General features: G+C 42.3%; 1 protein-coding gene across 2 annotated transcripts in view; it reads right to left on the minus strand.

The window, feature by feature from the left end:
• The window catches only part of PIAS3 (protein inhibitor of activated STAT 3), a 588,108-nt gene that overhangs the window by 136,450 nt on the left and 437,412 nt on the right, over positions 1–14,246 (minus strand). For both annotated transcript variants that reach the window (XM_069652797.1, XM_069652796.1), the window contains exon 9: positions 12,978–13,138. In XM_069652797.1, coding sequence (XP_069508898.1) covers positions 12,978–13,138 — 161 coding nt within the window. The remainder of the gene's footprint in view (positions 1–12,977; positions 13,139–14,246) is intronic.

Genomic DNA, 14,246 nt, shown 5'->3' on the forward strand with positions numbered 1-14,246 from the left:
CTCTAATCACATTCCATTTTCTGGTTTCTATCATTTCATGATAGTGTTTAATAGGCGGGTTGTCGCAGATTGGCATGCCTACATATGGGTATACTTCTACTGTTTCTATCACTTGTGAATCTAATTTCCATTGGAACCTTTTGTTATTTCTATTCCCCTTTTTTCCTCCGAAGATCATAATTTTAGTTTTTCCAGCATTGATATTCAGGTTGTTTACTGCAGCGTACCGTTGTAGTTCATCTAGGGACCTCTGTAGGCCAACTGGGGTCCTATCCATCAACACAGTATCGTCTACATAAGACAACCAACTAATGTGACACCCTCCAATCTTTGGTGGACATTTTTTTATATTTACAAAGCCTTCCCCCACATCCACTACATATAGATTATATAATACTGGGGAGGTGACATACCCTTGTTTAAGACCCAGATTAGTCAATATGGGTAGGTATCTAGAGATTCCTTTATTTAGACAAATAGTGACAGTTGTATACATCTCTCTCAGAAGATGCAATACCAGCGGATTAATTTTCCAGTGTGCTAATTTACTCCATAGCCTATCTAGTATAACACAGTCAAAGGCTCTGGAGAAGTCTACAAAGCACACATATAGCCCAGAATCCTTATATCTATGTTTCTCCCCAATAATACAGTTAAGAGCTACAAGGTTATCCAGGGTACTAAAGTCCGCTTTGAAATCTGTTTGGAAGGGTTGAAGGAGTCTATTGTCTTTAATCCAACCATTAATAATGTGGAGTAAAAGTGAGCAAAGGATCTTACAGCTTGAGTCAGCCATGGCCAGTAAACTATAATTATTCTGACAATTTCTATTTCCCTTTTTACAAATAGGAATAAATATTGCCTTTCGGCAACTCTCTGCAATCTTTGCACTTTTCCAAATTTGAGTATATAGCTCAAGCAAAATCTCTGCCCATTTCATTGGGTTTCGTTTGATGAAAATATTCGCTATTTTGTCTGGGCCCAGTGCTCTTAATGCTTTAAATTTATTGATATTTAAAATATCTTGTAAACCAAAGGAAAGATCCTGTCCTCTCTAGCCGCCTCTAATTCAAGAATTACATCAGAATGATTATTTATGTAATAAAGATTGGTAATATGCTTCATCCATGTATCTAGGGAAATAATGTTGACATTCAAATCTGTTTCCTCTATGAGATACTGTCTGTATAAATACCAACATTTTTTTGAATCACGGGTTTGACATATGGAAAGGATTATTCTCCAATTTCCATTTTTTACGAAGCTCTTATGTGCCCTGAGCCAATTTTTATATTTTGTTCATAAATTTGTAATTGCTCATATTTTCTCTGGATTACAGATATCTGTATCCTTTTTAATTTTATTTATATCCGCCTTCAATATCAATTTCTTTTCATGGATCTGATAATCATACAAGTTCTTATATCTTTTTTTTATTTCCCTTTGTTTGTGTCAATGATATTCTATTATTTGTGCCCATCAACATATTCAATATATCCCCTATTACTTTTAGACCATTAGCAGCTATCACCTGGCCTTCTATATATAAGTTGTCGAACAACTCATCAAATTTGGTTACGTTTTTTTTTCCGTCTAGCAAAACCGATTGGCCCCGCCATTACATTGGATAGTCCAACTTTCCCCACTTCTATCTTCTCTTATTACTTGATCATAAAAGGAACATCTTAAAATGTTGTGATCACTGAGGGGAGTGGAAATATGTTCAAACCTTTTTACTTGCTGGTCAATCTAAGGTCCGTGAACATATAGTCGAGTCTGTAACTCACTTTTCCATTGCTCCATGCATTGTGTTTTACACCATGATCAGTAGGTTCCAAAAAGCTTATGTCCCAACTCTGGAGCAAATTCAGCCAGGCAATTCCCTTTCCAACTTGTGCCCATATTACCTAGAATGACGGGGGGGAGCTATCTCATAATCACCACACCTTTCAACCCATTCTTTAATTTTTTCCAGTGCCTCGTCACAATAGCAATTTAAATCTCCCAAAAGCATGACATGGGCGTTAGGTGATTCCATTAACCAGCCATCAATTGTGGCCCTAATAACCTTTTCTATTTCCTCAAAGTCGCTCCCACCCGGTCGGGAGTAGTCATTGATCAATAGCAGGTCTTTGGCAGAAAACATTTTTTCTATAATAACACACAATACCGAGAGTTAGAGACACCAAATTGTTCATATTCCCTGGTATTAAAGAGAGATTTTACACCAATACAGAGGCCCCCATGGGTCTTGCCTTGTCCCCAGCTAGGGCAGGTTTTGTGATAATGTTATAGCCGTCCATAACGATGGTGCCGAGGGCCCACGTCTCTTGCAGTGCAAATATATCACAGCTTTTAAATAATAACATGCTTTCTTCCTGCAGAATAGAGCTGAATCCTCTGCTATTCCAAGATATTATAGTTATAGGAATGGCGGATTCCTCATCTCAATTTTCTATCATATAATTATTGTCTGGTATCCATATCTCAGGTTTCATTTGTAATTCAAATCCTGAGTTCAATTGAGTACCTAAGCTTGTCAATCCATCTCTTTTTACGCTGAATTCCTCAATATTATTACACAATGATTTCAAAATCATCATTCCAAATCTCCCCCAAATGTTCTCTAAGGAGTTCAACTATAACAGCTGTCCCAAATTGAACAATCGTCCAATTGTACCAGCTCCCAGTTTTAGGTAAGATAACTCTTTCGATATCAGAAGCTTTTATATATTGTAGCTGGGGTACTTTATCTAAACATTTCAATAACCAACCAATCTCTATTTAGATATGTGCTATCATTTCTAGGGTTCTTCTCTATAATTTGTATACTCTTGCCTCGGTTTCTTGGCTTAGGTTGTCTATCCCCATTCTCTAATAGGTTACCACTCGTGTTGTCTCTGCTGTTTTTACACATGGCCAATCTTTCCATTTCCAAGTTATATAGCTCTCCTTACCCCTTTTTTATAATTTATTTTATGATGAAGTCTTGGTGTATGGCTTTGAGAGAGTTCTGATACTTCCTAGATTTCTATTTCAACCATTGGGTAACTATTTGTTACTACCTCTTTATCAGCTATATCTGTTTTTTCTACGACATTGTACCTCCTCTCTGCTCTTTCTTCAACTACCAAAGCGCACAGTTCACTCGGGTCCCCCGTTTACTCTATATTAGGGCTATTTTCAGCAGCTAAATTCTTAAATGTTTGCCATTCTGTAGGGATCACACTCGACAACTCTTTCATATTTTCATTCACCGTTATTACTAGATCTTTAACTATTTGTTGCTCATTTATGAGTTTAGTGCAGATGCCCAATAATATGTCTTCTGTGAATGAGCGATTCCATTTTCCCCCTCATGTCTAGTGTATTTTGATCTATTAACTCAGAATCATTCCAAGAGCGATTTATTTCATCATCATCTGGTACAGAGCAATTGTCCTGCGCCAACGTCTTCAGGTCCCGTGTGATAGATAAATTACTACCAATAATATTATTCATGATACCAGCTACTTCAACACTTTTCTCCAATTATAGGGGAACTGAACCCATTGATAGCCCCATAGAGTGACGTCGAAAATCATGACAAAGAATTAGTAAAGAATTATTGTCAATCATGGAGCTGTTTCCAGGTGTAAGGGTAATGTTTCCCCTAGTAAAGTCTTTATCCAAATATATTTTGGTTAAAAATTCTGATATTTTGGGCTGCTCGAGGAGCATATTTTCCTTGCTTTTATTTGTGTTTTAATGTTTGAGGTAGAATACATTTTTGTGTTTGTTCCCTTCTTTCAATTTTTAATAGATCTCAGTTTAGGAGCCATCCGAGTGAAACAATGGTAGCCAATTGCTGAGATCTGGGATTCAAAGATGATTTATTTAACTAATTCCAAAGTTAAAAAGTAGGGTAAAAATTGGTTTACTAATGTGTAGAATACAGTATATTAGAGTAGCTTATTCGGAAGAGAAAGTGCCAACTTTGACCAATGTATCTATCAGTTAAAAGTGTATCCAATATATGAATACACATTAAAAAGTGGAGAGATTTAATTTAACATTCTAAAATGTAGTATACCAATTTGCAATGTTCAATACACTATGAAAAATAGAACCCAACAAAATATTAATCTAAAAAAGAAACAGGTCAGGCTCTGGCTTGGCTGACTTCCTTCCTTCCTTTCCGATCGACTCTCCCAGGTCCAACTTGGGTCTTTCCTCTCTGATATCTTTTTCTCTACCTGTGGTGTCCCCCAGGGATCTAACCTCTCTCGCTGGTTGTTCAACCAATACCTGGTACTCCTTGCCCACTGCATCGCCGCTGTCTGCCCCAATTTTCAGTGCTATGCGGATGATACCCAGCTCATTTTCAGGCTACCCTCAGCCTCCTCCTCTCCTTCCCTCATCTGTGACCAGGGGAGTTGCTAGGTCTGGAAAAGACCCGGGGCTATGCTGATGTCGTCTGTGACTGACTGTCTGCTATCCAGGAGTGGTGTGCAGCCAATGACCTCTGCCTTAATGCCAGTAAGACTTAGATTCTACTCATCGGCACACCCAATCCTTCCTTCCCTGCAGCTCTCTGGCCTGCCTCTCTGGGCCCTCTTCCTGCTCCCATCTGTAAGGCAAAAAACCTCGGGGTCATCTTCGACTCCACACTCTCCTTCTGTCCTCACATCTCTGACGTCTCTAAGAAGTCCCAATACCACCTGCACCTCCTCAGAGGTATTCTTCCTTTCCTCACCTTCCCCCAGAAGCTCACCGTCTCCAGAGCCCTGGTTCTCTCTATGCTTGACTACTGTAACAACCTCTATCTAAATCTGCCTGCCTCTACTCTCCGCCCTCTGCAACTAATCCAGAACAGGACTGCGAGACTTGTCCTTGGCCTCAAGCCCAGGGATCGTATCTCTCCAGGATTGAAATCTCTGCACTGGCTCCCAGTGGCTGCGAGGATTAAATTAAAAACCCTTTGCATTGTCCACAAGGCCTTCTGGGGGCTAGGGCCAAAATACCTTCAACTCTCTCTTCCTAAATATCTTCCTTCCCGAGCTCTTCGCTCATCCACCTCCAATTCCTCAAGGTCAGTCGCTTCTCCAAGCAACGAGTTGGTGATAGATCTCTCTCTTCGGCAGGGGCCTCCCTCTGGAACAGCCTTCCTACCTCCCTGAAACCTGAGAACCATCTGCGGTTCGGGAAGCACCTCAAGACCTTCCTTTTTGCTTCTGCTTTCTCTCTTCCTCTCCCCTGCTGTTTCCTGGCTGAAACTGCACTTGTTACATGGCCTCCCTCTCTGCTCACAGGCTCGGCCCTGCCAGTTGCTCACCTGCACTGCCTTCCTGGCAACCCTGCACTTGAGACTGTTTCTGTATCCCTACAGTCCCCCTACTTGCACTGTGCCTGCACTTACCTTGCACTTGCCACTAGCTGGACATTATTTATTCTTATCCTTCTATCCCATGCATTGCACTTTCCCCTCTCCCTGCACCCTCGCACTTTTTCCCTTTCCCCCTTCCCATGCACTTGCGCGATCTGAATGACACCTGGCCTAGTAGGATCATTCTTTCTTCCCGTTCCCCCTCCCTTGCCTCGTCGCGCCTTGAAACACTTGTGTATAGGCGCGTTATAAATGCCATATCATATCAATAGAGTTGTAATGCTATTTAGCACACAAACGTATAAAGGTTGTTAAACGAGCACAATTCAGCTATAATTAGCTCTGACAATCACAAGTGGCAATGTATAGAATGTTTTCACCAGAGCATCCAATTACCTTAACTATTAGATCTGCTCAAAAAGTATTTAAAAGCATGCAATTACAAAAATCGTGGGTAAAAAAGGAGCATTTGTCACAAAAGAGGGTAATTATAAGGCAGTCACACCGTATCTCACCTCGAAACGGTAGGCAGCAGAGTGTAAAAATGCTCTCTCGGAAGCATACAGCTGTCTCTGCCTGTTCTAATGCTCCTATTGTGGAATGAGCATACAATTATTCTTCAAGGCAGCAGACAGAGGAGTGTGAGATACTCTCTCGGGGGCCTCTGTATGCAATAATGCTCCTGGAGTGAAACGAGCATATGATTACGCTTCAAAGCGGCAGACAGCAGAGTGTGAAATGCTCTCTCAGGAGCTTCCAACTGTCTTCGTATATGATAATGCTGCTAGAGTGAAATGAGAATACGATTACCAAGTCACAGACGCATTCGAAACATTAGCCTGAATCAGATGGTTTAATAACAGATGCTCCGTAGCTTACCTCCAGGGCGTGAACAGCTCATTCAAACGGAGCGATATGCGCTTCAAATTAACGGAACAATAAGGTTGGTTACCTACACTTAAATGGGTTTACTGAAGCGATATATAGCTCCTGAGCCCTCCCAACCCCAAGAGCCATAAGAGCCACTTAGAATGCCGCGTGCCGAATGCGCGCGTGCCGAATGCGCGCGTGCCTAATGCATGCTCCCAGCTGTATTTAAAGGCGGATGGGCGGGTCTTGCCTCTGTGAGTGTAGTTTACTTATAATTCACAACTTTGTCTTCGCGAAGTGTACATTGCAAAAAGCAGCGTTTAAGGCAGTTGTCAGCGTCTCCGCACCGTAACAGCCACTTGGAATGTCACTTGCCGAATGCGCGTGCCGCAGGTGACTTCTGTTCCTGAGCAGCTCTGCAGATCTCACTGTTCCTGGGTCTCAGTCGTGGGGACAAGAGGGAGGACTTTGGGGGACTCCTGCAATAGGACGGTCACCGCTAGCAACCGGCAATCTTCAAATCAGTGACTGTTTAGTGTTTCAGCTCCTCGCACCTACCCCAAATAGCAACACAGCGGTTCCTGGCTATTCGAGATGCGCTTTCCTTGCTTCTGGTGTTCCGCACTCTTTTGAGGGTGCTCAGGTGTCAGGATTCCATGGCACATTTCCACATTATCAAAGAAACATTACACTAGAAGACTTTCATTTAGAAGATTTCATCATCACATATATAATGTTAAGTGATGTTTGAGTGATGTTTGGGTGTTGGTTCTGAATTTAAGATCTTATTATTTACATAAGTTTCCTTAATGTTAAACTATTCAGGAAGTAACTAATTTCCCAAGCAAAGATGGAGGGTCCAATTCACAACAGTGATTGGAGGAAACGTTCTGTGAGGTAGTTTGGAACTTCCACCAAGATTCTAAACTGCCTTTCATTCCAGTTACTTTAGAGGAAGGTTGTTCTCTCTTATGGCTCTGATAAAATTCAATATTCATAGTTCAGTAGTCTTTTAAAAAGAAAATCTTGAGTGAAGAAATTACAGAAAAGAATTAAAAAAAGAAGTAACCAATTTACAAGAACAATTACAGATGAAGCAAGCTAAGTGTTTGAAGTGAAAAGTTCTTAATCTTTGAATATTTCAAGAAGTTATTTCTTTAAGAACAATTTAAGAAAACTGTTAATCCGCATTTGATGGAACGTTATTTTTGATTCAACTGTCCCCGACATTTTTTTTAGAATCTGTATGAACGTAACGTTTCATTTTTTTTTTTTGTGGTTGCATGTACATGCGCAATTGAAAAAAGTTTGTTTTGTTTCAGTTGCTATTTATAATATTGTGAGCAAGTTTTAATATTTACCCAGTTTATTTAGTTGTGTATGAAATACGCGTTATGTAACTCGTTGTGAAGTAATTGTTTTCATTTTGCTCGCGCTTTCATTCAGTTGAACGTTAGTTAAAAAAAAGAACTCACTAGCCTGAGTTGCGTGCGTGCATTCATTTTTGGAATCCTTTGTTTCCGGGTTGCGTAGTGTGTGGTTTCATTGAGCTGCGGCCCTTAGTGACTCATAGTTTGTTTATATTAAATATCGCGACGGCTTCGTGGGCCTCAGACTCCTTTGTCCTATATGCGTATAGCGTCGCGTACATTTGATTTGCAGCAACGAAGTTTCCAGTGCGCTGAGTCCGCGGAATACCTCAATTCTTCTCCGTCCTGAATGCGCGTGGCGTCGCGTACTTCAGTTTTACAGTAAGGCATTTTCCAGTTTGCAGAGTCAGTCATTTATCTGCTGAGCATCGATAAACTCAAGTAAAGAACTTAATACTTTTAGTTAATTTTTGTTCTTTTATTAATGCACTTACGGAAGCAAATATTTATGTGACATTTACTAAAACTTCAATTTTGCTACAAGGAACAAGAAAGTAAAAGAACATTCGAGACTTGAATATCCTTGGTTATAGTTCTTATTCAACAAAGTATAAAGACAAGAAAATACTCAAGTATTTAATACTCAAAGAATAATACTGAATACTCCATATAATACTGAATACTCCATATAATACTGAATACTGCATATAAAAAAATACTAGAAGAAAATAAGAAGAGTATGTTGAAGCTTATCATGCCTATCAGCAATCTAGCATAGGCAGCAGGTATTTGTCTATAAGTTAAAATGATATCATTAGTTAGAGAAGGTAATACAAATGGAATAGATTAATTTTAATCTGTGTATTCTTATGTTTAGATTTTCACAGACACCATATCACACTGATGAATCATCAATCTATCAAGCTCCAGTGAAGTAATCATCTTGCAGTGTCTATTTATCTGGGAGCCAGTGTCTGAAGCCAGTGAAGATCTGCCTTTGTTTTGTTCTCCACTCCCCTTCCCCCTTGGGTTTGCCAGTTTGGTAGTTTTATATTTTATGAACTATTGATCAGGCATATCAAGGGGGCCTGGTGGGCCAGCATCACTCCTGCAAGAAGATCCAAGATATGGACCTGACATCAGGCTCGGTCAGTCCTGCTTCCTGGGAGTCCGGAGGATCTTCCTGGAGCTCTAGGCCAGCTTAAAAGCAACACACAATCTGGTGTTCCTCTCCCTGCCTATACGGTTTCCAGCAGCAACTCTGTGGACATTCAACCATCTCTGAGAAGGATGTCCACGTGGCTTACTTTGGAGTTGATTGGTTCCACCAACTCAAGGGGAGAAGTCGTCCTTGCAGGGGCTTCTCTGTCGATACGAATTTGGAGTTTCAGCAGTGCAGCAGGCCTTCACCGGGCAAACCAACAGTCCAGGAGTTTCAGCAGGCGTCCTCTTCAAGTTTTTCTTCGGTTCCTTCGTCCAGTGGTCGACTGCCTTCCAAGCCAAAAGCCTTGCCTTTTATTCAGTTCCCTCCCATTAATTCCAGCCTGTCAGTCACCCAGCAGCGTGGCCGTCCTTGCCGGACAGTCAGCCGGCCAATCACCACAGAGTGCATTTAGGTCTCCTAGGAGACTAAGCACAGGGAGTTTCAGGCACCTCCCTCACTTCCTGCCCACCCCAGACACCCTGGAGCCAGAGGCAGGCTTCACTCGTGATCCCCGCCAAAGGCAAAGCAAAAAATGGGACCAAACCTAGTTTGGCGCGCAGAGTAAATCTCAAGAAGAACCTTTCCACAAAGAAATGGCGAAAGGACAGGGGACATTTTGACAAAAATGGCACCCTTGGGTGCTTTATTGCAGCTGCGAACGCAGTCCGCAGTAAATGCACACCACGGTAGTGCAAACAAAACCACTGCCACCAGCCATTCAGTGAGGAAAGGGTACATGAGAAGCTAGACAATAGGGGATACTAGGTTACCCCTCCAACACCCTATTGTAAAATAGTGTGTGCTGGGTCTAGAAAGTTACAAATGTAAGTAAAGTCAATTTCACTTTACTGCTCTCGGAAACAGTAGTTTCACCAAGAGAAGGTATTTACACCTTTGGGAAATCTAAGAGACTTCCTTGTGCCACTGCACTGAAGGTGCTGTGCGTCACAATGTAAAAGATGATGCCTATGGAGTTTGTCAGACTACAAAGTTAAAAGAAACAGAGTCTAAGTCACAATAAAAATACATGAGAGAGTGAGAAAAAGGGCTCACTCTCCCCAGGTTTAAAAATTAAAAGTCCTGAAGACCAGCAAAAGAGCTGGGGGTCTGTAAGGTAGAATGGAATTAGCACATTTTTGAGAATTCTCCCTAACAAACACTGAAGTGACCACTGCTGTCCTGACCCAGTTTTCTATGCGACAGAGGAGCTCCGAAGAGGACTCCTTCCCTTTGGCTGGTGGGAACAACCAGTCCAAAGACTAACTTTGAAACGAGCCATGTTAGGCAAGATTGTGTGCAGTATGCTTTGGAAGACAACAACCTTGACCTCCTGGAAATTGGAATCCAACCTTTGGTATAAGTCTGTACTACACAGGTGGTAGTGTGGCTAAGCAGTCAGGCTTATCTCAAGAGGGGTCAATGTGAGCAGTAGGGTTGTAACACAGAGTTTCACAGTGACAGTTATTCAAATAAACACTTACACTCAAGGTTTCTTGATTAAACAATTATTAATTTATTTAACAATCAGTTATATAAGCCTTCTTCAGAAGGGACCAAAACATGTAACAATTATAATACACTTAAAAAAAACCTCTTAGTTTCTATAAATCAGATGATACCCATTGGGGATGGCGCACAGACTTCCTACGCCTTCAGGTGACTTAAATAGCTAGGACACTGTGGACATCGATTTATCACTGGTACATTTAGAGCAATACTCAGTTTGGTGCAAAGGTTAGATATGGAATAAAACAAAGGTTAACAAATAATTCAAACAGATAAGTACTTTTTGAAACCTTCCAATGTCAAGCAAATGTAACCCTTTCTTGGGGGAAAGGTAAAGGCACAGAGTCGGAGGTAAGAAGAGTCTCTCAGGGAGCCAGGGCAGCCAATGTTAGTTGGGCAAAGTCTAGGGGAGCTGAAGATCTTCTTTGCAGGTAAGTAGAAGTCTTGAACAATGTTTTTAGAAAGGTTTGTAGAAAAAAGATTCACTTGAAGGGCCACAAGCTGGGAGGCTTGTGAGGGTAAAGCTGTAAGCAACTCTGCAAAAGCAACCAAGACAAGTCTCAACAGAGAGCAAGTGAGGCTACACAACAAGAGGTAAGTCCTCTTACATTTACAGTACCCTTGGTTAGAAGAAATGGTTCCAGCTGGCTTCTGTTCCTGTACAGCTCTGCAGATCCAGGTGTTCCTGGGCCTCAGTCGTGGGGACAAGAGGGGTGATGTCTGGGGACTCCTGCACTGCAATGGGACGGTCAGCGGCAGCAATGCGCAAACTTCAATTCAGCTGTACTTCGCGCTTTCAAATCCTCGTGTCTGACAGCAAATAGCAACACTGCGGTTCTCGGATACCACTTCAGACTTTCCTCGCATCTGGGGTCCAGCACTGTGTTGAGGTGGCTCAGGCTTGGTCAGTCCTGCTTCAGGGAAGTCCGGAGGATCTTCCTGACGCTCGGGTCCTACTTAAAAGCGATCCACTTGGTTTGTTGGTCCTCTTCCTGGCACTTCGGCTCCAGCAGCAGCAGCAGAAGTACAGCCAGCTCCGAGAGGATGTCCAAACGAGTACACTTTGGGATTGATTGGCCCCACCAACCCAAGGGGAGAAGTCGTCCTTGCAGAGCTTCTCTAGACGAAACTAATTTGGAGCTTCAGCAGGGCTTCACCGGGCAAACCAACAGTGCAGGAGTTGCAGCAGGCGTTTCTTCCAAGTTCTTTTTTGGATTCCTCCGTCCAGTGGTTGACTCTGCCTTCCAAGCCAAAAAGCCTTGCCTTTTATGCAGGTTTTTTCCATTCATTCCAGCCTAGCTGTCAATCACGCAGCAGGGCTGCTGTCCTTGCCAGACAGCCAGCTGAGCCAATCACCTTTGCGCGCATTCCTGTAACCAAGGGGATTAAGTACAGGGAGTCGGGCACCTCCCTCACTTCCTGTCCCTGCCAGACAAACGTGAACCAGAGGCGGGCTTCACTCGTGAATCCCACCAAAGACAAAATGAACAAAGGGACCAAACCTGGTTTGGCACGCAGAGTAAATCTCAAGAAGGTCCTATCCGACAGGAAATGGCGAAACAAGAAAACCGGGCCATTTTTACAAAATGGGCACACATGGGTGCCTTACTGCAGTTGCGAACGCAGCCCGCGTTAAAAACACACAATGGTAGTAAAAAGTAAACCACTGTCACCAGCCATTAATTGTAGAAAGGGTAACAAAAATGTTACATGAGAAACCAGACAAAAGTAATACTAAGTAACCCCTCCAGCACCCTATGGTAAAAAGGTGAGTTCTGGGTCTACAAAGTTAGAAAATGTAAGTAAAGTCAATTTCACTTCACTGCTCTTGGAAACAGTAGTTTCTCCAAGAGAAGGTATTTAAACCGTTGCGTAATCTAAGAGACTTCCCTGTGCCACTGCACTGAAGGTGCTGTGTGCCCCAATGTAAAGATGATGCCTATGGTGTTTGTCAGAATCCAAAGTGAAAAGAAACACAGAAAACACACAGAATTAAAAGTTAAAAGTCCCAAAGTTCAGCCAAAGAGCTGGGGGTCTCCAAGGTGGGAGGAATTTAGCACTAAACTGAAAATTCTCCCTAACAAGACATCTCCCTAGGTCCTAGGAGCTTCCAGAGCTGCGGAACCCCAATACCAGGAGACCTGCTGCCCATTATGTTATGGAAAGGCTGAATCCGTCTAAATCTTCGCTGAACCCGTAAGGACCCCTCCAGAGATCAATCTCGATCAGACCCCCCCCCCTCAACGGAGTGTGGGACTGCGGGAAGCGAAGAAGATTGACCGGGCGATCCGTGTCCTTTGTGGGTGCTGCAGAAAAGGCGCCAAAATCACCTTGTGATTCCAGGAGACCCACAAAACAGAGGAGGAACTTAATGGTCACACCTGGGCTTTCTGACCATGGAAGGAGGACCGAGGCCCAAACCCTTAGCTCACAGAAACCAGCCTTAAGCAGACTGTCGGGGAGAAGGAGATCCCCTTTCCCACCCCCCACTCCCTTCTGTGTCCCTCTCCAGTTTCAAATTTTCTTCATCTACCTCTTTTATCACCAGGTATGTTTGTTAACGCTTCAGCTGCCCATTTCCAATATTGTGACGTTTAAACCAAAGCATTGTCTGAGCACTAGTTGGCCATGCTGTACAAGCATCTGGCAAGGAAGGTCTTACCCATCAATAATCAGAGTATCATAGGGGGCTTTCTTGTCACACACAGGACAGGTCCAGGTGGGCTTCTTCTCATTCATTTGCAGGTAAAGTGCTGCATCAAAGCACTGTAGATGACTGCATGTAATCGCTCTGCAGGGAACAGTGAGCCGCATCTTACCTAGCTGTGGGCATAGAAGACAAGAATAGCAGACAGTTACAAGGCAGTTTTGGAGAAAAGTGAATATATTTTGCTATAGTATATCACTGTGTGTGGCATAGGAAAATACTATAAGTATAGATAAGGCACTCCTCTGGCCAGGCAGGTAGCACTGGTATGCAAAAATTGTATCATCCAGAAAAAAAGGCCCATTTAAAAAAATATATATTTAAACATAGCAAAATGATTGCTCCCCGACAAGCCTGCCAAACACCTTTTCTACGTTTGTAACAAAAAAGGACCAAGCAATGCTTAAGACCTGTTGCCAGTCGGGCATGCCCCACGTGGTATTTTACTCTGCCGACAAGGACCTATAAGAGTAGGAAAGCAAAATCCAATCACAGAGTGAAGAAAAAAAAAATCATCTAGCAATACACAGTTAAAAAGCAGAGATGAAAGGAAAAGGATAGCTAGTCGGGTGAGGAAGGCAACAAACATATGTGCAATTTTATTTCTTCGATTTGCATATTGTTTTGTCCACTGGAACTGTACTTTTCTATATTTGGGTCACAGCTCGGCATTTCAGAACTCTGAGGACAATTGCACTGTATAAACATTCTTCTCCGTTTAAAGAGCAATTATAGATACTGGTGTAAAAATGTCAGGGATGCACTATGTTAGGAGGGTCTTTCAAAGCCGCTACTTTGGGTAGGACCAGGACAAGCAAATCTTGGGCGGCAAGATTGCCACAACCAGAGTTCAACTTGACCAACCTCTCCTATTGGAAGCTAGGCTGAGCAGTCAGGCTGAACTAGGGAGGGATGGGGTACTATTGTGCAGCACAGTTAACACTTACAATAGGATAAAAAGAAACAAAGGTAAGTGCAAACATATTTATTATACCAACATGCTAAGGCACACTTTACACAATTAAAGGGAAGTAAAAATGCAATGTGTGTAACACTGTTTGGAAACCCTAAAAGGTTCAATTATTACTTTAGGATTCAGAAGATGTAATATCATATATGGTAAATTGCTAAAGTAAGGAAAAGATGTTAGTAGAAGTTTAAAACAGAGGCCCTACAATTATAAGGCACCACAAACCAAATGTAGCTAACTTCAGAGGACCAGTC

Source organism: Ambystoma mexicanum, chromosome 1p (assembly GCF_040938575.1).
Source record: "Ambystoma mexicanum isolate Mex_15411 chromosome 1p, UKY_AmexF1_1, whole genome shotgun sequence".
NCBI classification, from domain to species: Eukaryota; Metazoa; Chordata; class Amphibia; order Caudata; family Ambystomatidae; genus Ambystoma; species Ambystoma mexicanum.